This window comes from Xiphophorus couchianus, chromosome 23 (genome assembly GCF_001444195.1).
Source record: "Xiphophorus couchianus chromosome 23, X_couchianus-1.0, whole genome shotgun sequence".
Taxonomy (NCBI): Eukaryota; Metazoa; Chordata; class Actinopteri; order Cyprinodontiformes; family Poeciliidae; genus Xiphophorus; species Xiphophorus couchianus.
In genome coordinates, this window is record NC_040250.1 from 23,487,173 (window position 1) to 23,514,416 (window position 27,244).

General features: G+C 43.4%; 1 protein-coding gene across 1 annotated transcript in view; it reads left to right on the forward strand.

The window, feature by feature from the left end:
* The window catches only part of efnb1 (ephrin-B1), an 80,451-nt gene extending 53,476 nt beyond the window's left edge, over window positions 1–26,975 (forward strand). The window contains exons 3-5 of the mRNA XM_028008297.1: window positions 7,705–7,797; window positions 15,630–15,749; window positions 22,073–26,975. Coding sequence (XP_027864098.1) covers window positions 7,705–7,797; window positions 15,630–15,749; window positions 22,073–22,467 — 608 coding nt within the window. The 3' untranslated portion in view covers window positions 22,468–26,975. The remainder of the gene's footprint in view (window positions 1–7,704; window positions 7,798–15,629; window positions 15,750–22,072) is intronic.
* The last annotated feature ends 269 nt before the right edge of the window (window positions 26,976–27,244 follow it).

Genomic DNA, 27,244 nt, shown 5'->3' on the forward strand with positions numbered 1-27,244 from the left:
ACATTGTTGGATGTGAATATAATTAAATCTAAACCACCCCATTACACTCTGACTGCCTGACTTCCAGGATCGCCTTCTGGTTAGGAGTATCCCCATAGCATGATGCTGCCACCACCATCTATCACCATGGGAACAGAGTGTTCAAGTTGATGTCTAACATTAATTTCCAGCCTTACATATTATTTTTGATGTATAAGACAGCAAGGCCCTGACTACTTTGCTTAAAGTGGTGTCCAAAGTGTGACCCCTTACAACAGATTAATACAGGTTATTTACTCCAGTTTGATCCAGGTGGAAGCTTTTTAAAATTTTTAATTGGGGCAGAAAGATTAGAAACAAACCGAAATCTTATTCAAATACAAAGTACTAATCTTTACATAACTGCACATTTTTGCATTCTTTTGCAAGGACAAAATGTGTCCAGCTCCAAACACAGAGTGGCCCCAGGCCCAGCTTACACTGCTCCAAGCTGACTACATTTTAATAAACACTTGACAAATGTTTCTTTTAATAAGGTAAATCTGCAAAAAAAGAGAGAGAATAAAATAAATACAAAACAAAAAAAAAAACCTCAAGTTTTGGCTCTACGATAGTTTACACATTTCCTTCCAACAACAACAGAAAAATCCGACTGTTTCATTTGTTTAATTACACAATTACATCATCGGGTCAGTTTAAAAAAACAAAAACAAAACATCATCGTACAAGTGTTTATTAAATCTGTGACATCTTTCTGGCCCTCACATCCTCTCGACTCGACAATTTTGGTCCAAGAGACAAAAGGTTTGGACACCCTGTCCTAGCCTGTCAGTTTGGGTGGCTACAGCTGCTCCATACTCTCTCTGTTTTCCCTTAATGGAGTAAGCAGTGCTGTGTAATATATTTTGGGATATTGGTTTTTAACCTGACCTCTAAAACATCCTCCCCTGGCTGTTTGCTGTGTTCCTTGTTCTTCACGATGGCGTTTGCTCGCTACTATTCCCTAACAAAAGGCCTTCCACCGAAGCGATGCGGTTACGGTGAGATAACAAGTACACACAGTTGTACTGCACTGACGCTTGTTTTTATTTAGAGATATCAGAGTAAAGGGGAGAGGGGCTGCAAAGAAAAATGTAAAAATAACCTATTAATCCAATCCCAAGCATACATCCACTTAGGAATTATCCTCTGTATCGTTGAAAAATGCCTTTCGAAATACAACGATGTTTGTAACAAGACAAAATGTGAGCCGGTGTGTGTGTGTGTGTGTGTGTGTGTGAGTGAGATGGTGCAGACTAATCGGGATGTGGGAGAGGAGCTCCCCCTCTGGCTGTGGAGTGACGCAGGGGAGCAGAGCAACAGTTGCATTCACGCCGGGCAGCTAAGCGCTGCAAACCTTGACCCCTTACCCTGCTTACCGTTACACCGCGGCCAAGCGGCTCCTGGGAGCAGACGGCACGCGGTAACATCAGAGATACCGCGTGGCGAAGCTTTAAGCGACCTTCCCCCCCCCACGAAAAAAGAAAGGCAGCAGAGCAGCAGAGAGAGATGAGAAAATCAGCTGTGTCCACCCTCATTACTCAAAACCACATTTGTTCTGACCCAAATTCAATATTGGATATACAAACTAGCATAAAGAAATTTGCGTGTCAAGCGTTGAAGCTGTGACAATTTTATATTGTCTGCCAGGTTCTATTACGACATAGAAGCATGAGGCAGAGAGGAGAGGAAGAGCATCAGCCAAGCCGAGAGCGCTCAACTCATCTCAGATGATAAAAAAAGTCTAAACGAATCTTCTTGGCTGATGCCAAACCTACAGACGAGGCTACGTGGGAGAGAGACGGCGAGCGGGAGGGCTGGAGGTTGATTACTGATTTCCATTCCTATTTCTGGGACAAAAGAAATGGAAGTGTGATGGGCTGGGACATCTATTTAGATCCATTTCATTCCACTATAATCAGGCTTTAGCCATGCCCTAATACTCAGGATTAGAAAAGGTTCAAAGTGCAAACATCCAGATCCCCCCAGTATTATTCCAGTCTGTCAACCCCGGTCTGTATGTGTTTTTTCGTCCACATGTGTGTGTGGGGGTGGGGGTGTGCGTGGGGGGGGTGTCTGTGTGTATGTGGGTGCGCATGCTTCCCCTGTGCGCGCGCCAGGTCTGCCGGGGAGGGTTATCTCTGGAATCAGGCACATAAACCTAATCTAACCCTCCCTGTGCTCGTTCAGGATTGAAATATTTTGTGCAAATAGGCTCTCTTTTGCTTCTCAGCACTTCAGTTCTGCCCGACTAATGTAAACAAAAACCCAGATAGGGAAATCGCAGCTCTGAGAAATGGACATTTTTATTGCGATGCTCTGTTTGATACGTAAACACACTGACTGGAATGGAGTGTGTCGTTTGGTGCCCTGCTTTGCTCAAAAAGCGCAATGAAGCGGCTCTGCGCGGTGGCGGCGTTTTCTTCTTCCCGCCTTGACGCTAACCGAGAGTGATCCGATGGTGGTTGTTGCCCGCTTATGTATTTATCTCCCATTTCTCTTTTTGGGGGGGAAATGTAGACATTATTGGCGGTGGTTACCGCGCCTACCGTTTTCCCTGCTTTTGCTCTTCTGAGAGGGAGTCTGAATGCTGTGGGTGAGAGGCAGCCAATGAATGTCACCTCTCATCCACATTCTCATTAAACAACCTGCTCTCTGTCTGTCACTTGGGCTGTATCCATCCCCGCGCTTGTGCTCTGGGCAGATGTTGCGCACGCAAACGTGCACGCCGCGGCTAGCTCCACACTGAGCCTATTGCTCTGTGTGAAAGCTTCCCCTCCTCTCTCCCCTCGTCCCCACTTCTCCTGGGCCGAACAGGAATAATAAGCAGTAGATGATTCATGATGGATATGGGGCGGGTGTGGGGATGTATTCAGCAGGACCACCTGAGTGACCTCATTTAGCAGACCTGAGAATAAATATAGACCGCTGCACCGCGCTCTAGCCTTAGCATATGTTGTCTGGACCACTCAGCGCCAGTATCCCGCAACATGTCTCCCACTACTCTCCCCAGAGCGCCGTGGGGAGCAGTCCTTCCTCTCCACCCCAAATGTCCTTGCGAAATCTGGGTTTCTTTAGTCGATTGTGAAGGTCTCCACTCGAATATGAATGTTAAAATGGACATTTCTGGGATTTTCATAGCCCTCTGTCGAAGAGGCAACTCTTTTTGTATTGTTACTTAGCATAAATCCAAGTTGGTTTGTCGCAGAGGCTAAAGCTAACGACTAGTTTGGATCGGACCAAGACAAAAAGTCCATTTGTTCGCACCACCCTTGTTTAGGCTGCTTTATTCAAACGCTAATTCATTTGCCTGGAAACTCTGGTTCATTTGGGGAGGTGTGAATACTTGCATGAACTCTGATGTGGACCAAAAAACTAGCAAAACACAGTTAGCATAAACAGCTGCGTTTAAGCCTGGAGTTGCTTTAAGAGTGTGGAAGTTTGCTTTTTCTCCTGTCAGACTTCCCACCAAACATCAACATCAGTGTGGGGTTTTTAGGACGCCTTTATTCAACCCTGAAAAATATGATGAAAATTTGACTTCTTTTTAACCCACACGTCTAAATTTAGCCTGAACAAAGATGTTTAAAATCAGTTTGCACAGTGGATCAACCTCACTCCCCCTTTTCAGCCAGATTTAGACATCTGTAGATGTCTTTATGCAGCAGAATTTTCACTTTTGGCTTTTCTTGCACTTTTTCACATTAATTAGAAGAAAGGCATCATCATCTTTTGAAATTTTGCTCATGGGGCTTAGCTACTGGCTTCAGGCTCCACTACCAACGAATCTGAATTTATACTACACGAGTTAACTACTGCAGGTACAATATCATTGACTTACAATGTTTCAACAGAACTTTACTTTAAAACAACCTCCTTTAATATGTTTTCTTGTAGGTAAAAATACAGTAGAAGAACATATGTAGCACTGGAACAGGAGCTTTGCTCTTGGCTCACGTAGTTGTACTGTAGATATTTCCCAACATCAACATTTGGCACCTGGTTTCTCTTATGACTTCAGCAGCTGTAGATCTTTTGTTCTCCCACTAGTCACTCTGTGGCCAACGATCCACACCCACAAAGAGGGTCTTAAATCACACAAACCCCCTCTTATGGAGCCAGCCGCTTTCTTTCAAAAACGCAGCATTCCTTCATGCAATGACCACTTCTTTTGGGTATTCTGGACCGCTGAGTTTGTTCCACTCAATCATTAGCGGCGGACCGGTCCTGTCTTTGTTCTTCGTCCTGTCATTCCTTCATCCCTCCCTTGTGTTTTTATCTCTGCCGAGACACACAGGAAGACCCAATTCCCCACTTTCCTCCCTCCAAGACGCGTCATGACTTTTGGCCTTTTAATATCTGGAAATCCAGATTTGGATTAACGTCAGCGCTCGGGGATGAAACGAGAGAGAGAGAGAGAGACGAGGGAAAAATTGAAAGAGAGGAAGAGAAGATGGAGTGAGAGGCTTTTAGATTAAAGTACCAAAAAAAAAAAAAAATGAAAAAAAAAAAATCTGGCAGTGCGTCCTTGTTGTCGAGTGGGGTTAGGGAGTTTGACAAACGTAGCTGGCACAGTTTTAGCGTGATCTCTTGACACGATAGATGTGAGTAAACCGAAGTCAGCCGAGGCAGAGTCTCCAGGTCCGTTTGAAGATTTGCAGCGCATTTTTTGAGTGCGCGCAACAGTTGGTTCCTGCAGTTGATTTCCATCTTGAGCAGCGCTTAAACGATGGATTCGCAGAAGGAAATGTGGTTATGATCGGACACAGTTAATCAGATTATGAAGTTCCAGCGGTACAGTAATGGCTTGAATTATGTGACGTTGTACATGGTCTGAATGCAAACAACATGTGAAGCGATCATCTTTATAAATCCAGCTCCCTTTCAGTCGTTGGGCTAAACAGGAGCCTCAAAGGGCCAACTTATCATTATGCCACATCAGCGATGCAGAGGCCCCATTCAGCCAGCCTGAAGGAATGGTTAATTTAGACGACAGGAGTAAGTTAACACTGAGAAGATTTGCTCTCCCTGAGTGGATATAAAATTCACTCTTAGTGAGATTATTCAAGCGCCTTTGAGCTTGAGCTTCAAAGAGGTTCTACTTTTTTTTTTTTCTGGTGTAACTTTCCCCTGGAAACGGAGAAAAAAAATGGAAAGAGGAGAGGAAACTGGGTGTAAAATCACAGATCAGGTTATAGTGCTTGTATCAGCACCCGGTCTATCACAACCGGGGGCAGGCCTGTTCACCTCTCTGTCATTGGATGATCGCTTTAAACAAGTCACGGCTGGTTGGTTACACTGCTGGGATAAAAACAACCTAGATTCAGGCCAAAATAATAAAAATAATAAACCGACTCTTGCCAAAGAACTTAGTTTACTAAAAAAGTATTTCCTTCCCGCCATTTTCAATTCTTACTTTATACCTGTTACCACGGCTTCAGTGGTTATATCCAGGACTTGGGCTGCATGTAATTTGAAAATAATGTGATTCAAACAATATTCATATAAATCAAATGCACAAATATCTTTTAGCTGAAGTCTAGAAAAGTGCAGAATTTTGTAATAAGAAATATGCAAGAGTCCTGTTTGGTGGTTTATATCACCAAAAAATCTCAGATTCTGTATTGTTTTTATTCAACAATTCCTTGGCCAGGGTTATTGTCATTTTCTTGCTAATAAATTATCACTTGACTCAAATTTTTCACAATAAAGCTAAATTTCCTGGTAATGTCTGGTAAAACTTGAAAATTGTGTCAGTTTTTGTGATGAACATCCTGCTCTAGGTTCACTTTTTATTGTAAATTAAATACATGTAAAAAACTGAAGCTGTCTTTTAATGCTCATTCAGATAAAACACTTTAGTGACTCACAGCTGTTTAAAATCTTACAGACATACCAAATCTCATCCAACAAATTTAGTTTGATGTATTGTTTAGGTAAAGCTACTTAACATTTACTTAAAAGAAATAATGCCGCAGCTTTTATACATTATAGGATGTAGATAACTCACCGGGCTCTCTAAGCCTGGAGTGCTCGTTCACATTGATGCTGCACATAAATTTGAAATGTTGTTCTGTTCGTGCACGGCACTTAGTTGTCCCGGCCCCTCCTGTATATTTCAGTGTCCGCTTCACTCAGCTGTGTTGAGTCTACACCAGAATTTAAGGGGGGGAAACGGGGGCTTGGTTGATTTCGGCAAAGAGCTCCTGACAAGATGTTATCACAGTGAGCCTCGCAAATTATCACGCACTCCGGCTACGCTAGCAAAATGTTGTGCTTGCCCTCGTAATTTAGAGGCCGAGCGCCATCTGATAGCGTAACACAATATTAGTGCTGTTCATTATTTCGTTTTGTTCAATTTCTCTGAAGTAAAAAGGCTGGAATCCCTCGGGATGGGGGGAGGTGACAAAATGTCAGCATTAATAACACTTAGGAATGACAGGACATGAATAAACTAGATGAGCCTTTCTTTTCTTGTGCGTGTGTGTGTTTTTCCGTAGCTCCACAGCCACATTTCAACAGCTTGATACAGGAGTTTATAGCAAGTAATCTTATATAGAATCATTGATTCAGCCATGCCAGTAAGTATTCCAGTGTTTGTCGGGCATTGTTTGGACCCACATCCCCTCCCCTCTTTCCTCTGCCCAGTAGCCAAGTTTGCTTCTCTTTGTGCTGTCATTAGATAAGCATCCTCTCCAAGACAATGTCATCATAATGATGGTGCCATCTGAAGCAATCACCCTGGGAGATGGTTATTGAGTTAAGAGGGAGGGAAAGGGAGGGGAGAGGCAGACATTGCAGATATGTATATATAAAAAGTGGAATGATTTGAGACCTAGATGGATAAGGCGGGGAAGAGAAACAAAAGCAATTGAGAGGAAGGAAAGTAGCAGAGTAAGCGGACATGGAGATCATTTGGGGAATTCCAAACTTAGAGCCAATCGTCTCATGTCCCAACGCACACACATATACAGCCTCGTGCTTAACTGCTCAGTGCTAAGGTCGGAGTCACACTCTGTCTCCCCGGGTCATTATCATGGGCCTGAAAATAGACAGCCAATTGTGTCGCGGCGCGTGAAGAGACCGTGACATTGGATAAACAACGCCGGACCCCTAAACTCTCCTTCCTCGGCCGGATCAGAGCTGGGCTTTGAAACGAGCAGAGACACTCCGCGTGTCCGTGCACTAATTTCGAAATGGATGCAGCAAGAACTTTGAGCGAGGCATTTAGCTCGCTGCACTACCAGCAAGTGGTGACACATGTGGCCCAGAGGGAGTTAGCTGCTCGAAGGACTGAGCAGGCAGCTGGAGCTTTCGCAGCCGTGCCTCACTGCTAAACTAAACAGAAAACACACACAAACTCGCACACACTGTTTGAGGTCTGACCAAGTTCCTCTTCGCCACCTCAGTGGACTGTAATGTTGTTCCTTTTCATTTGACTTCACTATCTTATGTTAATAAGAGGTGGCGTTGAGAAGGGCTGGCCACTGATTGAGGGTGAGAACTGCTAATCACTGGAACAGCTAATCAGAGCTTGTCGTAAATATTGATTAGTTCTGTGCGTTATGGACGTGCTCATTAACCAACGTGTCATCATCTCTCCTCTTTCTTCTGCTTTCCTTCTTCCCTTCACCCTTCCCTTCACCCTGCCTCCTCCATCCCACCCCCCGCACCTCTGCCCTCCAGCAACCTCCAACGGCACCATCGAGGGCCTGGAGAACCGCGAGGGAGGCGTGTGCAAGAGCCGAGCCATGAAAGTCATCATGAAAGTCGGGCAAGGTAAATGTGCGCTCACCTCACATGTAGAACACAAAGAAAAGCGCTGCTGCCTTGAAGCCATGTTTCACTTTGGTGTGACATTTCCATTTAACGCCGTGTGTGCCTGTCGTGACTATGTCCGCCAGCAGCGTCCGACGAGACGCGATCTCTGGAACTGTAAAGCTGCTCTGCGTAATACACTTGCCAGCAGGCTTTCTCCAATTTTTCTTTCAAAATTGTTACCGACCTCTATATCACATTTAAATTTGAATAAAATAATGAAGTTGACAGGCTTTTGATGTTAAAGAAATACTTTCATCAAATTTTTGAAGTGTTTTGAAAAACAGACAGTTTGATTTCTGTCAAACTGTGTTGCCCTTCTGTCAAAATAGAAGTGTGGGTTTTAGAATTGAAGTCATTACATGGCAATTACAGTGATATTATAGCTTATGCCATAGCCCTTATGAGTAGGAGGGCAGAAAGCTATAAAGCCAATTTCTGTAAGGTTACATAATTAATCTAATTAGTTAGCTGGTTCCTTTTACAGTGTACTGTGTTATTCATAAATGTAATAACAACCATAAATGCCATTACCCAAATTATCTGCACCCTCTGACACGTCTCACTCATTCTTGGTGTTATATGAGTTGATATTTCTCTTTCATTGGCAACATTCAGCCATATTTTTCAATCAGTGGGGGCTCGTCCGGGATGTACGAATGCATTACAATAAATTTGAACGTCTGAAATCAATTAATTGGCAGTTCAATTCAGAAAGTAAAACTAAAATGTGAAATTCATTTCTGTAATATAGTGAAGTAGTTTAAGCATTTATTTCTGTTGATATCTGTTAATTTTGATGAATGTCACTTAAAGCTCATGGCTTTTTTTCAGACTATTTCTAAAGAAGCTGGCTGCTCACAGTGGTGTGTTTCCAAGCATACAATTATTAGAGATCTGAGGGAAAGAAATAACTGTAGAAAAGGGTGCACAATCAACTGGGATAATCACAGCATTATGTAGCAAAGAAAATTCAAGAATTTGGGGGAGATTCACAAAGTGTGGGTGGTGTTTAATGTCAGAGCTTCAAAAACTATGACGGACAAATTTTCAGAATGAAGACTTAAACTGTCACATTCCTCGTGTTAGTACTCCTGAACCAGTGGCAATGTCAGAACCGTCTTCACTGGGTTAAGGAGAGAAAGGACAGAACCACTGCTTAGTGGTTCAAATTTATCTTTTCACATGAAAGTAAAGAAGAAAAAAAAGAAGTGCATTATTTTTTTATTTGGAAAATCAAAGTACCAGAGTCCGGAGGAAGATTGGAGAAACAAAGAATCCATGTTTTTTCCTTCTCTAATTCATTGTTCATTTTGAGATTTTATAATTGGCTCATAAATGAGGCAGCTGAAATGTGTCTCGCTTACAATATTTTTACAATTAACTGCTTTCTGAGCTTTTTGCTCATATTATCTGATGATAGTGTCACAGTCAATTGGATTTATCTACTCCGAAGTGGAGATAGGTAAAGTGTTCATGAATAAATCCATATCAAATATTATACAAATGAGCAGAAACTCAGATATTACAATTACAAAACCAAGGTAATTCATCTTCATATAAAGTTCAAGGACCACTTTGGGTTTCATGAATTCTTTATAAGATTTTTTTTTCTCAATAACTACAGGATCTTCTACAATTATTGGCAAGATTTGGTAAAGATATGTTCAAAACCCTTTAACTAACTGTGGAGACTTTATGGCTCTAGGATGTAACTAATTCCCTGCTTTGGAGATATTCTTCCTCCTGAGTGTGGCAGTGAGATAAATATGGGTCCTTGTCTAGCCATGTTTACCTCAGTTGCCTTTAAGCCTTTTAATTATTGCACTGACAGTCTAGATCAGGGGTGGGCAACTCCAGGCCTCGAGGGCCGGTCTCCTGCAACTTTTAGATGCATCTCTACTTCCACACACCTGAGTCAAATAATGAGGTCATTAGCAGGACTCTGGAGAACTTGACTGCACTCGTTGAGGTGATTCAGCTGTTGGATTCAAGTGTGTTGGACCAGGGAGACATCTAAGAGTTGCAGGACACCGGCCCTCGAGGACCAGGATTGCCCACCCCTGGTCTAGATAGACAAGTTTAGACAAGTAGTTACTTTCATGTAGCCATTTCCTGACTTAGGAACACACATTTCACATTACCGTCCTGGAATGGCATGTTTTCTAGATTTTCCTATTTTGAAGAGCACCTTAGATAACTTGACTTCTGCAGTTATTCAATATTTTCCATGGTCTGTTAATTAAAAACTTTTAGTGACAGAGAAAAGTAAAAGTAATGTCTCTCCCTGGTGTGATGTGCCAAATTTGACAAACAAATATGGCAGATTTTCCCCCCACCTATTTAATGTTTTTAAATTAAAGTTACCCTTTTCAAAATATTTCAGCGTAATTTTGCTCTTTTGTATTAAAATATTTATTTGAACGTCGTTCTACACACTTGTATCAAAAATTATGTACTTTAAAGACAATTTGGAGTTACTAATTAACCCAACAGCCATGTTTTTGGACTGCAGGAGGAAGATGGAGTACCTGGAGAGAACTAATGCTTGAACAAGCAGAACATGGAAACTCCATGCAGCCAGACTTCTAAGAAAAACAGAAACTTTAACCAAAAACGAAGCAGCTCACAGTGTAACTCACAGATGTCAAGTGCGGTAAAACTGCTTGATCATAATTAAAAGTGAGAGACGATAATTATCGGTTTACTCGTGGGGGTTTCTGTTTGTGGGAAGCGACCACTACTCAGGACCCCTGCATGCACCGCGCTGTTCAATTTCTGCAGCTCTGCAGCGTGATGAAGTGAACCGATTAGCTCGCCATCGAATTCCTGGCCAGGAATTTTGGATGTAAAGTTTCGAGTTGCACTGATGGAAAACGGGCCGCCGCTGTGTACGCCGCGATATACGATTACATAGGGCCGTATTATGACAGATGATCGTATCCACGTTGCCCACCCAGCCCCACGGGGGGAATCGAGACACGTTGAATGACTCTCATATACCAATGAATAGCACGCGCAAGTTGTATAGAAAAGAAATAACAAACAAATGACTGATGACTTGCGTGGAATAACTCCACTTCCAAGTTGCAGGAGTTGCCCTCTGATGTTCCTCGGCTGTGATTCTCGCCCTGCGAACGCGTGTTTGAAATTTTCCACGTAAGTGCGCGGCCCGGGGCGTACGTCATCTTAAAAACGCTGGAGGTAAACAGGCAAGTTTTGTTTAGATATTCTTGGACGCGGCATTTGGTTCGCATCACGCATTTTTCTTTTCCACGCTGCTCCGCTTCGCGATCCGGACCTCTACATCCCGGCTTTGACAGAGTACAGTACACAGATGTGTTGCTGTGTAAACAGTCAGAGGGGTTTGTTTTGACCCAAACAGACAGTAAGAGGAACATCTGCCCACCACGACGATCCGATTCCAGACTAAGAGTTGGATCTCACTGAATCAGAAATAAACTGAAGAGACACTTTAAAAAAAAATTAAAAAAATTGAAAATGAAGCGTGTGTGGGAATCTGTGGATGTGCCAGAGAGTGAGATGACAACATTGTATCCTGTGCAGAATGTGGGGGAGTAGAAACTAACAAGCTGCTGATGCTAGCAAGGTTTGAGCGGGAACAAATTCAGCAGATGCGTTGAAAAAAATACCCACAGCTATCTCAGAGACAGACAGCCTCTGCGTCTGCTCTCCATGTAGGTCATTTTGAGCAGCCGATGGCCTGGGATTGCGACTCTTGCGTGGCGGGGGCTGACAACAACGCTGCGTGAGCACAGGCGGGGCAACATAGAGCTATCAAGGAGAAACAGTTCCATATTCTCTGGCTAACAGGAGCTGAAAACGAAATGGGTTCGTGGGGGTGAGGGGGCTCGTTTTCGAGGAAACTTCCAGGAAAGTTCCTCTCAGTCGGGGTCTGCTGCCGTGGCTCCCGGCTGTTCCTCAACTTCGGCAGAGCCGTGCGTTCGTTACCCAAAAACGCTCCCCCGCCGGAGCTGTCACTCACAGTTGATGTGCCCTAAAAACCCTTTTTTGGAAAGATGCAAGCTGCCGCTACTTTCAAAAAGTCGGTTTCTGGGGCTGGGATGCGTAATGCGCCTGTCCAGCCCACTGGGCTATTAGAAGCAGGGCGTTGATTTGGCTTCTTTTAAGAGATTGTTTTGTTGTTGTTTTTTCTTCCAATAAGTTTCAAGGGTGGCCATCCTCCACATGTAAGAGTTTGGATTTTTCTTTACCCTACTCTTGCTGTTCAGCTGGCTGCTGTAAGTGCAGAAAGTGCTGAAAATGTCAAATATAATTCCCAGAATGAGGGCCTACTTTAACACAGAATAGGTGGCATATAAGAAAGTACTTTGACATTATGCATTTCAGGGGACTTTTCCTCACTATTTCCACTTTACGAGCGGCTGCACTTCCTTTCTGCTAGCATTCTCTTTTTAATGCAGTGTTAGTACAGATAAAACATTAACAAATAATATATATAAATAAAATGCATATTTTAAGAGAGAGTTCTGGTAGTTGAGGCTTTTCTCTCTTTTATTAGCTATTTGATGAAACTTAAAAAAGTCGCGCCTCAGGGCAATATTTCTGCATATTTTTTTCGTCTCTTCTCTAAAATTACACATAAAAACCCTCACTAGACTAATCAATAATGAAAACAGACATTATTCACTCCCCCCCCGAGGCGCTTCCTTCTGCAGCCACACTGTGTTTTGTCTTAGCAAACACAATAAAAACCAAAGCCCCGCTCGGTTCTGACCCCAGATGTTATTGTGTGTTCGATTCAAACATCCTCCGTCTCCGCAGCTCAGTGCCTTCTGCTCGCCAAGATCGCCCTCCATCCCCCGCCCCTCTCTCCTGAGTCCGCTTCCAATCTTTCTGCACATTGTGCTGTGTACTTTGGAGATTGATTCCAGTATAAAATGTGCACCGATTCTTTTAGAGACACATTTATGATGCATGTGTGTTTGCCAGTATTTGTCTTTTTAGCATTTTGACGTCAAGGAAGCTTCGATGTTTGGTGATTTGACAGGGGGGGAAAAAAATAAATAAGTAGTGCATAATTGTGAGAGAAATGCAGATTGTTCAAAACTCAGTTTGTAGAGGCCAAAGTCCTCAATCTGGTTCTCCTCGGTCCTATTCCTGGTTTTGGGTCATACACTGCAAAAACACAAAATCCTACCAAGTAGGTTTGTCTAGTTTCCAGCGTAAATACTTTAGTACTCTTGAAATGAAAGAAAACTATCTCGCAAGTAACTTTTAAGCAAGATATAGGAGCTGATTTTAGGTCAGGTTCCAGATTTTTTCTCACTTATAATAAGACATTGTTCCCACTTTATGAGTGAAATAATCTACCAGGTGAACTGAAACTTTTTCACCATTTTGAAGAGATTATTGACTTAAAGCACCATCTAATATCTTGCTGAAAAATTACTTGTAGACTAGTTTTGTCTTATTTCAGGAGTACAGACATATTTGCTCTTGAATCTGGGCAAAAATACTTTTAGATTTTGTGTTTTTGGTGTGTATTTCCTGTCCAGTCACCATTGAGTAACGGTGACCAATTCCTAGAAAACCCTTAGAAAAAAGAAAACTTGAAAGCTGAAATGTAATGCTATTTTTTGTAGCAGATGAGGGGGCCAGAATAACATCTGCACACCAAACTTCAAAGATTTCTTTGTAAATGATCGAAAACCCTGCATTAGCCTTGGTTCCAATTCACCGTTGCGCACAAACATGCGTTGGTGTATCGCATTAAATGGTAAAAATCATGCTGTTTATGTCACTTATTTAAATGTCTGGGTATATATTTTTTTGCTGTTGTTTTTCTTTTCTGCAAACCCCCCCCCCAAAAAAGCAAACACTAAAAAGGACGAGAAAGTGCCTGAATGGGAAGCTCATCATTTATAAATCCTCTGCTGTTCAGCAGCCTCTCTCCCATGTCACCTTCCTCATTAGAAATATGTTGACTCACTGCCACGCATGCATCTCTCCCTCCTCGTGTTTTTCCCTCCATCTACGTCTCCCGACATCCCTGTCTCTCCGCTCTGTCACTCCATCATCATCGTCTCCCCTCCTCCCCTCAGCCTCTCCCCTCCTTTTGGTAGCTTGGCACTTCTGAGTTAGTTGCTTGTCTGCCTAGCTAAGAAAAATGTCAAACAGCACGCACAGGGAAAAAAAAAAAAAAAAGGGGGGGGTCAGAACATTAGGCCGCGGCATGCACATGCTCAGTGCCTGGGCGCGTGCGCGCTTCGTAGTGAGTCAGATCAGTGCTGTCCGCACGCATAACCCCCCACCTCCACCCCTCCGCCTTTCTGTCATGCGTGAATGTTCCCACTTCTCACTCCTGTCTTTCTCTCATCAATTATTGACAAGGCACAACAGCTCACGGCTAAGTTCGGCGCTGATTGCAGCAGCGCCGAGCTGAGGCTGCGGTCGGGACATGGAGAAGATGGAGCTGCAGAGGAGCCTCCACCATCCCATGCAACAGCATAAAAAAAGAAGAAGAAGAAGAAAGAGACACCATAGTTCAATTCCTTTTTTTTTATCTTCCCATCCACACCCAAATCATTTCTCATTTCGACTCAGGATTTAGCCATAATTGCTTGGAAATAGAAAATTTCCTGCCAGAATGACTGGCCCCCTTCCTATCATCCGCCCGTGCTTGGCCACACACACTTCCCACGGGGGACTCGAATACAAATTGCCTCCCCACGAGCCCCCTTTTTCTGCCCCCTCCTCTTTCTCTCTCTCTCTCTCTCTCCTCACAGCCCTCTGAGTGGGCCTTGGGGCAGATGCAGATAAGGTCCGCGGCGTGGCAGAAATATCTGATGGACTCCTGTGGAATCCATCTTTTAATAGTGTCTGACTGTCTTCTACCCCTTGTAAAAAAAAAAAAGAAGAAGAAAAACCCCGCTGGAAGACCCTCCACTGTTTGCTGCAGCCAAGCATTCAAAGTGTGTGTGCTGAAATCACAACAGACAGTCAGATAAACTGTCTGTTTCCTCTGCGCTCCCCTCAGAGCTCATACAATCCCGCCCCTCCTCTTCTCCTTCTCCTTCTTCTTCTCTCCTCATCTACCACAACGTCCTTTTTTCTGGTCCTCTTATTACCCCCACTCCCCCCCTGCCCCCTGTGAAGTGTGCCTCTTCTAGCAGAGTTAAAGCCAGGGCAATAAATAAGGCATATTATGGCCTTTTAACGTGATGAATAATGTAAAACAATAAAAAGTTAATATATAACTACTTTACCCCCATTCTGCCAGGCCTGAGTGTATTGTAAGTATATTGAAGGTGTGTGTTTGTGTGTGTGTGTGTAGGGGTGGGCGGGTGTGTGTGTGTGTGTGTGTGTGTGTGTGTGTGTGTGTGTGTGGGTGTGTGTGTGTGTGTGGGAGGCTCTCATGAGTGTGTCGGTGTTGGAAATGCCTGTCTGAGTGTTTGCTGAAGGAGCTGCTGATGTAGATGTGAGCTCACTTTTTTTTTTTTTTTTTACAACAGGACAGGGATATGTGCGTGTTTCACAGCCGTTCGCAAATCCCCCCTACACCCCCCACCAAAACCTTCCTCTCTTTTTTTCCTGCTTTCATCTTCCCTTCTGACACAGTTTCGACACAGGCGAAGATAACCGTCTCTGTGTATAAAAGATATATCAAAAGATAATAAGCATAATCCTTTGCTGTAGCAGAGGAACAAGTCATTGTAATTCATCGCATGCGGCTTTCCAAGGCTGACTTTTTTTTGTGTTCTCTCTCTCTCTCTCTCTTTCTTTTCCTTTTCTTCTCTGTTTTCCCACAGACCCAGACGCAGCGAACCCGGAGGCTCCGGAAACCCCGGAGGACAACTCAATACCAGAGACCAGCAGTTCCGGTCTGCCCGACCCGAGTAAGACTGGGCCTGTGATGCCAGGAATCCCTGGTGAGCGCAGTCACACACACCCCAGCCATTAGCTTTCGCTGTCAAGGAACTGAAATATTTGCCCATTTTTCTGAGCTGAGTAACTCCAGTTGGGTCAGATTGGATGGAGAGCGTCCACGGCGACACATTTTCACGGATTCTTGGCTGGATTTGTTGCTGGACTTTGACTAGGCCTTACTGACACACGAGTATGTGTTAATCTAAACCATATAATTGTTTCTCTGCCTGTATCAAGTCTTTGGGTACTGTCCTCTCGTCAGTGCCCACAACATGATGCTGCCACTACCATGTTTTACTGCAGGAATCCCCTGATCCTGTATCAGAGTATTGGTCACCCACCTTCTGCCCCCAGATCTGAACTGAAACTACTGATTATTGTAATCGTTATTGTAGACTGTCAATTATTCTATCAATTATTCTGACGATTGATGAATTGATCTGAAAAAAAGTGAACATTTTGCACATTTTTCACTTAACCACTTAAGCCTTTTTATACAATATTCGAAATACATAAGAAATGCAAATAACTCAATTCCTTTAAATAAAAAAAATAAGTCTTTTGTTGCCCAAAATGCAATAACATAGCATTCATGCACACTTTATTCTTTGTATCTGCATCTGTAGCTAAAGAAAGACTTGTCAACATCAACATGTGAAAAACTCACTCCCTTTGTCTCGACTTAACATCCGTACAGTGAAGCAAAAGGCGCTTAATCCGACAATTACCGAATTTAATCCAGGTTATGCTAAAACTATGCCACTTGAGGAGCTCTTGGTGGAACAAATTTACATACAGAGGTGTTTTTCTTTATCTTAAATGTAAATTCTACATATGTTGTGTATTGATTACTGCTCTGACGGTGTTGTTCTTTCAGAAAAGATATATTTTTGAGTCCGTATACTCCAGTGAATGATTTACTGATTGCTAAATTGATTGACGATTAATCGCATTAATCGTCTCAGCCCTAATCAGATCTAATTTTGAGTTGGAGACGTAAGACAAGTTGAAAACATTTCATCGTCTCTAGCGATGAACGTCCTATTTAGGGTTTTCTTTCAAGCAACAAAAGGCAATCAGTGTTTGTGCATATCAAAATGAAACTTTAATTCACTTCCGTAGATAAATATGTCAACCAGGGGTAAGAAGAGCTTCCTTAAAGACATAAGAGCCCATGAAGCATTGCTCTATGACTTCATTGGTGAGTCAGAAATGCAACAAGATTTAACTAAGACCAGACTTAATTTGGCTTAATATGACTCCAAAGGGCTAAATTCTGTCTACTACTAGATTTACATTGTTTTCAGCACAAGCTGTTTTTTTGTTTTTCAGGGTTTGTTGTTCTGCTGAAATTTGAACCTCTGCCCCAGTTTGACATCGCTTTCCTTTTGCAGATTTAAACATGTCTGCTTCCCATGAGTAACTTCCTTTTCCCAGTTAACATCTCCCCACATCATAATACTGCCACCACCCTTATTTCTACTCTTTCACGTGTTGTTGCAAATCATATGCTGAATATTTTAGCTTTCATTTAGCCACTCCTCTATGCAGGCCAGATTTATGACGTGCATATCTAGTTGCTGTGGCAACGGATTCTTCCACCTGAGCGTCGGATCCCGGCAGGTCCTCCCAACCGTTACCACGGATATCTCGGCTGCCGCTCTCATTTTTAACTGTTTCCCCTTCATCTGTTCACTTCTGTCATAAATACATGACATCATTCAGCTTAGCGAGCAAACGTAAAAGAAAAAAAATCAAAAAACCTTTCAAACAGAATACCTACATCCTGAAGCCTGCGCTAGTAATTCATCACATTCGGTCTCCAGGGAGAAAATTAAAAATAATAGTTTAGCCTTTCAAAGTATGCTATTCCTCATATGGCTCTGACACGCTTCAGGCAACTCTTAACTCAGCAGGCTGGAGTGTTTGCAAAGCCAGAGTTGCTGACAGGATAGAGTGAAACTCTCCAAAATGCAGGTTGTGATGAAAAGACATAAAACCACACCCTAAACAAACAGCTCGCCCTGAGTCACACGGGGAGTGTGCTGCATGCTGGGAGACTTGACGACAGACCTTTTTATTACATTACCTGCCTTAAATCTCATTAGAGAGGCACTTAAATCAGTCTAATCAAAGCAGTTGCTATCTGTTGACATCGACCAGTCACTCCACATTTTTTGAGGTCGCGGAAAATCTCACAAAATCAACAAATCCCCGCATTTTTTCGAGCTAATGCTTAGTTTTGAGGGTATTTCTAATTTTCTGTGTAAAGTGTAAAAACATTGGCTTTAAGTGCTAACTCTCACCTGCAGGTGGCAGTATTTCATACTCAGCCTTACTTGATATCAGCTTATAGTCCATGAAATTTTACTTCCTAATATAATGCCTTGAAACTGGGTCTCTGTCTCTTTAAAAACTCCTGCCCTTTCTGAAACATCGCCTTCAGAAAGTCATCACAACATGGCTCCTCTATTAACTCTTTAACAAAGTTTTACCAGCGCCGCACTGGGAAGTAGCTCATATAATAATCTCAGCAGATTCGTAGTTCCATCAGGCGTTTGCTAATTGCTGGTGGCTAGTCTGAAGGAGTGGAGTCGTGGGGGAGGGGTGATCTGTGAGGCAGAAGCTTGGAACCTTTGCAGGCCAAAGCGGGCGCTGGGTCCAACCAGGCATTTTCCACTGAATGGTTGCCATGGAGATTAAAGTATTTTTTTCAAGCATGCATGGAAGAATCCAGGTGCGTTTTTGATGAGGGAATAACATCTTAACTTGATGTGAAGCTCAAAAACGTTGATTTTACACAAAACTGCCCCTCTAAGACATACTTATTGAATGCAGACACTGATATTTATTTGTATTTTAACAGTCTTTTAAAGGGGTTTTACATGTATGTCATGCATTCAGGCGCCTCCGGCCGTTTGAGAACACTCATTGTCTTGGTATGGCCCAAAATGAAGATAAGCTTATCTCATCTGAGCTGCCTCTGTTTCTTATTTCTTACCTGCATCTTCTTCACCACTGCCTCCCTCCACAGGAACCACTTCTCCTTCTTCTTCTTTTCTCCAAAGAGTGGCTGCTTTGCAGGGAACTTTTTGGACTTACTCCACAACTTTGTGCACCACAAACTCCCCCTCTGCCCTCAAAAGTTCACACTGTTCCGCCTGTCCCGATGTGATAAGAGGCGCTTTTCTTAATAGTTGCTTATTTGATATTAGCTGCTCTAAAAAAAAGATGTCCCTATGTCACTTTTCCCTGTATTCTTGGGGCTTTTCACCTGCCTGCCACTGTTGGATCAGTTATTATGTCAAGTGAGGGTGGAATGAAGGACGAGTGGTGGCGGGGTGGAGGGGGCTGATATTTCAGGAATGAAATTTCTTGACAGCCTCCATCCCCGGCTCTCTCAGAATGTACGAAGTTCCCTCAGCCTCCGATTTCTCCCGATAAGAGCAGAATTGGTAGCCTTCAATCACGGTGTTCGGCTGCGATAGAGGCTCAAGGCACGATTATCCCCTTATCAATAAATGGTTAAGTGCAAACGGGGGCCGGCAGAGTGTGGAGACACAGTCATTACGGGGCTGGCAGGCTCCTGAGGTATGAGACTTTTGTGTGCCTGTGGAAGTAAGAGGGGGGCGGCGGGGGTGTCAAGGGTGAGGAGGGGTCACGGACAGTAAAAGAGTGATGGCTGAGGCGAGGGGTTGGTGTGGGGGGTGAGTGCTGGTCTTTGGCAGCAGCTGCATGCATACATGGAAAACAGATTTGGTTCCTCTCGGATTTCAGTCACCGGCGGAGCCAGTCATTCCCTTTCCCATCCCATCCTGAACCCCCCACCCCCTCACCCCCCGAGCAAAAGGATAAAATAAAATCAGATGTTCAGATGTGCCCTCCACATTTGGTTTTTCCATCGCTCGCTTGGCCTCTGACACGCAAAACATGTCGAACAACTTGCCCCTCGCTCACATCGCTCCCCCGAAATAAAAAGGAAAAAGAAAAGGGGAAAAAGATCAGAGCGGGAATCTTTGTGGTGCTGAGTGTCGACTTCGGATTTTATTGGTGAGGGAACTGGGTCTGTGTGCTTGGGGGGCTGCTTTGATTGAGCTTATGCAATTAGATTACATCAAGGGGGCTCAGTGGGATGCACTCAGAGTTGATTCAGTATGGTCTGTACATGTCAGGACAGACTGACCATGAATGCGAGGCTGCGAGGTCTAAGGGACTTCTTGAAAGTTACTCATAAAGGAGTACAAGGAACAGGTGGGGGGAAAGAGGCATTGTCTCTTCTAGCAAACAATCAAAGTTCTCTGGGTACGTTAGATTTAACTGGCAACACAACCCAGCAAACGGTGATGCGACCTCTTTCTTCAGTCGTTCCATATATTTCCGCTAAAATGCAACATTAAGGAAACAAAGAACAGATAGCTTTTATGCACGCTGCACTTTTTACGGCAACTCCTCAGTGCCTTGCAAAAAGTCTTCACATCCCCTTGATGCCTTTTCACTTTTTTCCACGTTACGACCACAGGCTTCTAGATCAAAACCAGAGTTCTCCATAATTGTGAAGGGGTATGGAACGGATAGATTATACAACAATATCCTAAGATTTTAAGCATTTTGGCAAACCTACAAAGACACCATTGCACACCTGAACTGACGACTTGATCAGAGAAGCAGCCAAGATGTCAAAAGAGCTGGAAAGATGCACCGTTCAGGTGGGAGAATCTGTTGATGCAACAATTAGCCGTACACTCGACAAATCCGGCCTTCGTGGAGGCGATCCGAGAAAACAGCAATTAGATGTTTCTTTTTGTGCAGTTTGCAAATAAATAAAGCAGTGTGAAGAAGATGATGAATGAAATTGAATATACCTTAATAATTGTTCCAATACTTGAATATTGTCTATATTTATGAAAAAAATCCCAAAATATGAACACAACTCAGCTAACTATGAGTTTTACACGAAGTACAGTGTTTGCAAAACATGGCGGTGGCAGCGTCATGTTGGGATGCTCGTCTTCAGCACGAATAGTGAGGCTGCTCAGACATACAGGCAGTAAATACTGTTTGACGCCGCAAACTGGAATGATTTAGATCAAAGCATACCCATGTGCTTGAGTGACCCAGTCAAAATCCAGACCTGAATCCATTTAGGGATCTGTGGCAACAGATGCTCTCCATCCTGTCTGGCTGAGCTGGAGCTACAGAAAAAAAGAAAAGAAAAAAGGAACTGGAGAATTTTTCTGTCTCTACGTCTACAAAGCTGGAAGATTTTCACCCTAAACAGAATCTGCTTTGGTCCATTTCTATCCACCTTCTGATTATTCAATGCCTTGTGTTAGCATAGCATATAAAATCTTTATAAAATATGGTAAAGCTTGCAGGTTTAATGTGACAAAATGCAGAAAACATAATGGGATTATGTGTAGGGCTGACACGATTAATCGGAAAAATCATTATGAATCGATTATTGAAATAATCGTCCACTAGTTTCGTAATCATAAGTAGAGTATACAGACTCAAAAAAAAAAGGTCAACTACTGAAAGAACAACATATTCTGAGCCATAATTAAGCCAAAAAGGTACAAAAATATATATAATTTGTGCATTTAAAATAAAAACAAAACCTTTGTTAAATATGTGACATGGTTTTATCTTCACCCAGTTCAAATGCTGTAAAAGCAAAATCTCCTTTTAGGTACCTTTTGCTATCCAATTATTAATTGGTTAATCCAAAAATAGTCAACAAATATATTTCTAACATTGAATAAAAGGAAATATCAGCAGGATATGCTTATTTTTATCTGATTAATCATCATAATAATCAATAGATTAATCGATAACTAAACGAATTATTAGTATTTCGCATCTATAACAAAACACACTAAAGTTTGTAACTGTAAAGTGATAAAATGCAGAAAACTTAGTGGGTTATCTGTACTGCTGAGACGATTAATCGGATTAATCATGATGAATTGATTATTGAAGTAATCGTCCACTAATTTACTAATTGATTAATTGTCAGAAGAATTGATAGACAACTTAATTACTTGTTACTTGCAGCCCTGTTATGTGTTTGTTTGCAAAACATATGGTGAAATAGATTTTTTCATTTAATCAAATTCTTTAAGCGTTGCTCACATAAATCTGTAAAGTCCAAGTCATGGAATAAGGAGAGACGTACATCAGGAAACAACTGAATGATAGTTTGCCGTTCATCAAAAATCTTTCCTCTGTGCAGCTCAGAAAAGGAATAAATTATCTCTGCTTTTTGGTGACCTTCCTCTCCTTAAGCTCTCTCTTTCTCTCTCTCTCTCTGTCTCTCTCTCTGCAGGCCCCAAGATCCAAGATGATCCCGGATCCTCCTCCAGCACCGACGGCTTCTTGAGCTCCAAGGTGGCCGTGTTCTCCTCCATCGCCATCGGATGCATCATCTTCCTCGTGCTCATCCTGCTCCTCGTCATCCTCCTCATCAAGATGCGCAAGCGCTCCAGGAAAAACGCGCACTCGCAGGCCCGCCCGTCGGCGCTGTCGCTCAGCACGCTGTCCAACCCCAAGCTGCCCGGCGGCACGGCCGGCACCGAGCCCAGCGACATCATCATCCCCCTGCGGACAGAGAACAACTACTGCCCCCACTACGAGAAGGTGAGCGGGGACTACGGTCACCCGGTCTACATCGTCCAGGAGATGCCGCCGCAGAGCCCTGCCAACATCTACTACAAGGTTTGACGCGCTCCGGGGGAGCCAGCGGCGACGGCCAGGAGAGAGGAGCGCTTGATTTACGTTCTTAGGAAGAATGTTTTCCTTGGAATTTTTTTTGAGGGGGGGAGTGCGGGGACTTGAAGCCACCCCCCCTCCTTGTTATTTGTACCACCTGCTGCACAAATCTGGAGAAACACGTACTGAGCAGTCACCAGCGGGTTGGGAGCTGACTGATGAGAGACCCCGACCGTCGTTCCTCTCCTCCCTCACCTCCCTCACCTCCCCACCAGTATGCATCTCCCCTCCGACCCCAACCACTCCCGGAGACTCTGGACTGGACCAACAGATGGACCTTTAGCTTCCCTGTCCCTGCTAATGGACAGGATATAACTTATCTCGGCTCCCCGAAGTACAGCTTGTGCTACGCCCAATTAAACACACCATCCCAGCACACAACCGGCCGGGAAGCAGGCAGGCAGGGCGGGGGTTGCCGCTGGTGAGCAAGTAAGAAAGGAAAAAAAACCAACATCAACGTGTGTATACGTGTGCGCCACTGTGCGCGTTTCGTGTGGGGGGCCCTACCTCCCCACCCTCCCGCCGTTGCTGGGCCAGGGAAACTCTCCAGATAGCTCAGGTATCTTTACACAGTGTGTGGAAAAATGTGCTCCTCTCCCTTACGCACCTCTGATGTTTGCCTTACTTACTATTTTTGATGGAGGAGATTTCCTCGAACCCTGATTAAGTTCACAAAGCAGTTGTATTTTGTTAGACTTTTCCTACGAGTGCACAATGTATAGAGCTAAACCCATTGTCATAACGACTCCCATCCCCTCACTGCCCATACCATCTCGCCGCTTATAATCTGTTAAGACGGACTTTAACCTGGACTCTTAGCTGTTGAGGTGTGTATGTTTGCAGGTGTGTGTGTGTGTGTGTGTGTGTTGCGCACGTGGAATTCCTCCCCTCCTGCTCGGTTGAAATGAGCTCCAGCGTTGCTCTGACACATTTGTGTGTGTGTGTGTATTTCAGGGTGTGTCCTCGTTGAGTGCGGTTGGACATGTCCAGACCGGTTTCTCTAAGAAGTGTGGAGACTTTATTGGATTTGACGTTGAGATACTGTATCCTAAGCATGACAAATAAAAAATAGAGGGTGATGCGCCGACTGATAGACAGACAAGATCTAACAAACACTCTTGAGTGCTCCAGTTGGCACCGATCGGAGATCTTACCGTCGGATCGGCTTTCAGACAGGCAGGCAGGTTGCTATTTGTTCGCTTGATCTCCTGGAGCCACAGTTGAAGCATCTAAAAAAAATGTTAGTTTGAGGGGCGTCGGTCAGATGGCTCTCCCTGATTGGCTGGCCTACAGAGGTATGATGCCCCACATATAGGTTTGGACGGAGAGCCGGAATACAGTATCATCACATTCCAATTGGCCGCCATCTGCAGATGAGTCAGCTTGTGACTAATCTACGTGCCATCTTCATGCCCACTCTCGCCAACCGATTGGGGGGGGGAGAACAAAGGGGAGAAAAATTGTTCCCGTGATTCGGCCTTAACCTGAGAGGATAATGGAGGTGGGAACGGGTGAGGCAGGGCTGGCCGAGGCGCTTTCGTTTTCGCAGGCCTCTCTCACCGGCTGTGCTGTGAATAAAAATGCTGCGTGGAATATTCAGCGAGGACACTGCAGCCCAGCTATCACACAGCCCAGGGCGACAGCAGCAAGGCGGGATTTTACTGCAGCTGCACGAGTGTGGAGTGGCAGGGAGATAGATGGAGGGAGAGGCGGATGTTTTTGTGTGTGCACACATAGGTGCTTATTTGTGCTTATATTTGCAGTTTTCACTCAGTGGATGTGTGCAAGTTTCGTCTGCTGCTGTGACAGACAGGTTTTTTTCTTTTTTTGGGACTGAGCATCTCCTCTAATGGAGCATACAGCACTGCAGTCAAAGCTAATGATGTCTGATATACGGCAAGCCACTAGTGCCAAATATCGGCAAAGCTGCGATGTTTAGTCAGTCAGGAAAATGTCAGTGAAAACTTTGTATTTTACACCAGCAAGTCGTATTTTGAGCACCTCCTTCCTCATTGATCTCGTTGCCTGTTTATGAAAAGCCAAGGAAAACGTTCTATCAGATCATAGAACGTCACTTTTTTTTTTTTGCCTTGTCATAAACATACAGCCGCTGCACATCTGCATGACACGAACGAATGAAGTAAAAAGCGGCGTGCGCTGTAAAGTAGGCGAACACCTCCCCCCGAACAGAAGGCCATATTTTACACCAGCAAGTCACAGCGTTTTGAACGCCTCCTTCTCACCCTGTACGGTTCGATCAAGTCATCAAAACTTTTCATGCCAAATGAACACGGGAGAAAAAATTGCCCCTGGATCTTGGGAACGCCACTTTTTTAGTCGCTCATCATCAGGCTTGACTTAAAAAGTGGCTTCCCTGGCAACTTTTAATCATTCTGACTTTTTAAGCAGCAATTTGTATGTACTGAAAAAAACATAAAATCTTACCATTTTTGTTCTAGTTTTTAGGGTAAATATCTTGGTATATTTGAAATAAGGCTAAATAATAAACAACTTTTCAGCGAGAATTATGGGCTTAATTTAAATTAATACATAACTTCTTATCATTGATGAAGAATTACTAGCTTCACTGGCTGATTATTTAGCTTATAACTAGTATTTTTTCATAAATATTAAGGAATTATTGACGTAAAACAAGCCCGTACATCTTGCTTAAACGATGCTTGTGAGTCCGTTTTTGTCCTATGTCAAGCGCACTAAGATATTTGCACTAGAAACTACACCAAAATTACTTGGTAAGGTTTTGTGGTTTTGCAGCGTACCAATATTTGGCACTCATGTCTTGCCATATTAAAAAGGAAATAGGGAGGGCCATACGTGACGACAAGCTGTTGTTTGCGCCCACACGCCAACACAAACACGTCCAGACTGACGGGTCCAGGTTTGTTTCCGGTCAGGGTTAGGGTGCGTAGCGTTTACTCAGCGACAGAGTCCAGCCCATCATCAACCAGCGCTGACATCACCCTCGGACAGGCGCTGCAGGGTTAAAAGGCGACCCCGGCTTGAAGACTCGGTGAGGACTCCGGTGGCTCTTGCGTGTCGTTAACCTCTTGAGTTAACAACCTCAGCAGCTGCCGGTGATTTTTTTTGTGTGTGTGTGTGTGTCCCTGTGTTTTAACTCAGCATGCGCCCATCTGCAAAACTCATCTAGAGCATATATTTTTGTTTCGGATCACCGCGCCTCTATTCATCTACACCAGCTTAGGGAGTCATTACCAAATTACCACAAAGCATATCTCATTTTCATTCATTCTAGCGACCGCTTAGTGTTATTCAATTTCGGGAGGAATTATGAAAAAAAATCAAATAAAAATAATAATAAAAAAAAAAAAGAGTAAGCAGAGAAATGTAAATATATGGATAGAGCCCAGTTTAAGATTTAATTTCCACCTGAACACTGCTCATAAGAAGAATTTAAGATTAGATTTTTGTAATGGAGGATGTTTGTAAATAGCCGTCTTTCTAAAGTGTGTTTTGTATGAATCCTTGCAATTTCTTTGTTTTTTTTTGTTTTCATTTTCTTTTTCCTTTAGACTTTTAACTGAATATTGCAACATGTGCTGTCTTTTACGCAGCATCCAGTATTGTCGAAAAAGTCTTTGTTACCACACGTGTTTTAAAAATATTAATATTAATAATAATAAAATAAAATTAGGATTCAGAGAGGGGGGGGGTTGCTTTTTTTAATGTTGCCGTTCAACAGGAATTTTTACATCTTCAGACTGAACCTTTGTCACCGAGTGGCTTTGAAACGGGATAGGTTGCTGGAATGATGATGATGATGATGATGATGATAATGATGATGTTGGAGGCACGGCTTAACTCTGCATATGAAGACTGTGTTATTTCGCTCCATTTGAGCCTCCTTCACCCATGGCGATGCCAAAAGCGAAAAGATGTTGGTCCCAAAAAGAAGAGTCTGATTTCAGTTTTTATAAGTCCAGAGGGCCGGAAAGGGGAAGGTCGCAGGGAAGGAGGGAAGGAGGGAGAAGGAGAAGCGGAGAAAAGAACGAGGCCACGTATGAAAGCGTGACAGTGGCGCGCTCGCCAATAAATCATCTGGTTTACACCACTCATTATCTCCCAGGCGGTCTTTTGTTTTAAAGATGTTCCCTCTCCTCCCGCTGCCCTTCTCCTTTGTCGTCCCCTCCTTCCTAATTTAGCACAAGGATGCTGTAAGGTGGTTTCTGCTGGGGTTTTTTTTTCTTCAAAGCCACAGTATTATGATTTATTTTTCTCTCAATCTGCATGTGAAAGCAAAAACCTGTTGAATTTACTTTCCTTTTGTTCGAATCACAATGTTATTTTGTTTCTTCTTCTTGTCATTCACTTATCTACCACTTCTCAGCGTAACCTGTCGGCACCAGCTACAATGGAAACAACGTTCCACCAGTTTGGAAACTACAGTATATTGATAAATAAAATTTTTCCCATGGAACTTGGTCTGGCGTGATGTTCTCTCTTCGATAAACTAAACTCTGACCAGATTCCCTTCTTTCACACATGACATCGCGTTGACTTTTGGTTTCATCTCAACTTTCACTTCCCTACAGGGCTTGTGAGCAATGATTTTTTTTTTTCTCTCAAGAATGGCTCTCTTGTTGTTCTCCCACCTGGGTTGCGGGGTTCAGCAGCTCCTCCAGTGTGACAATGTGACTCTTTGCTGCTTCTCTGAGTAATCCCGGTTTATTATTCATTTCTAGATCATCTA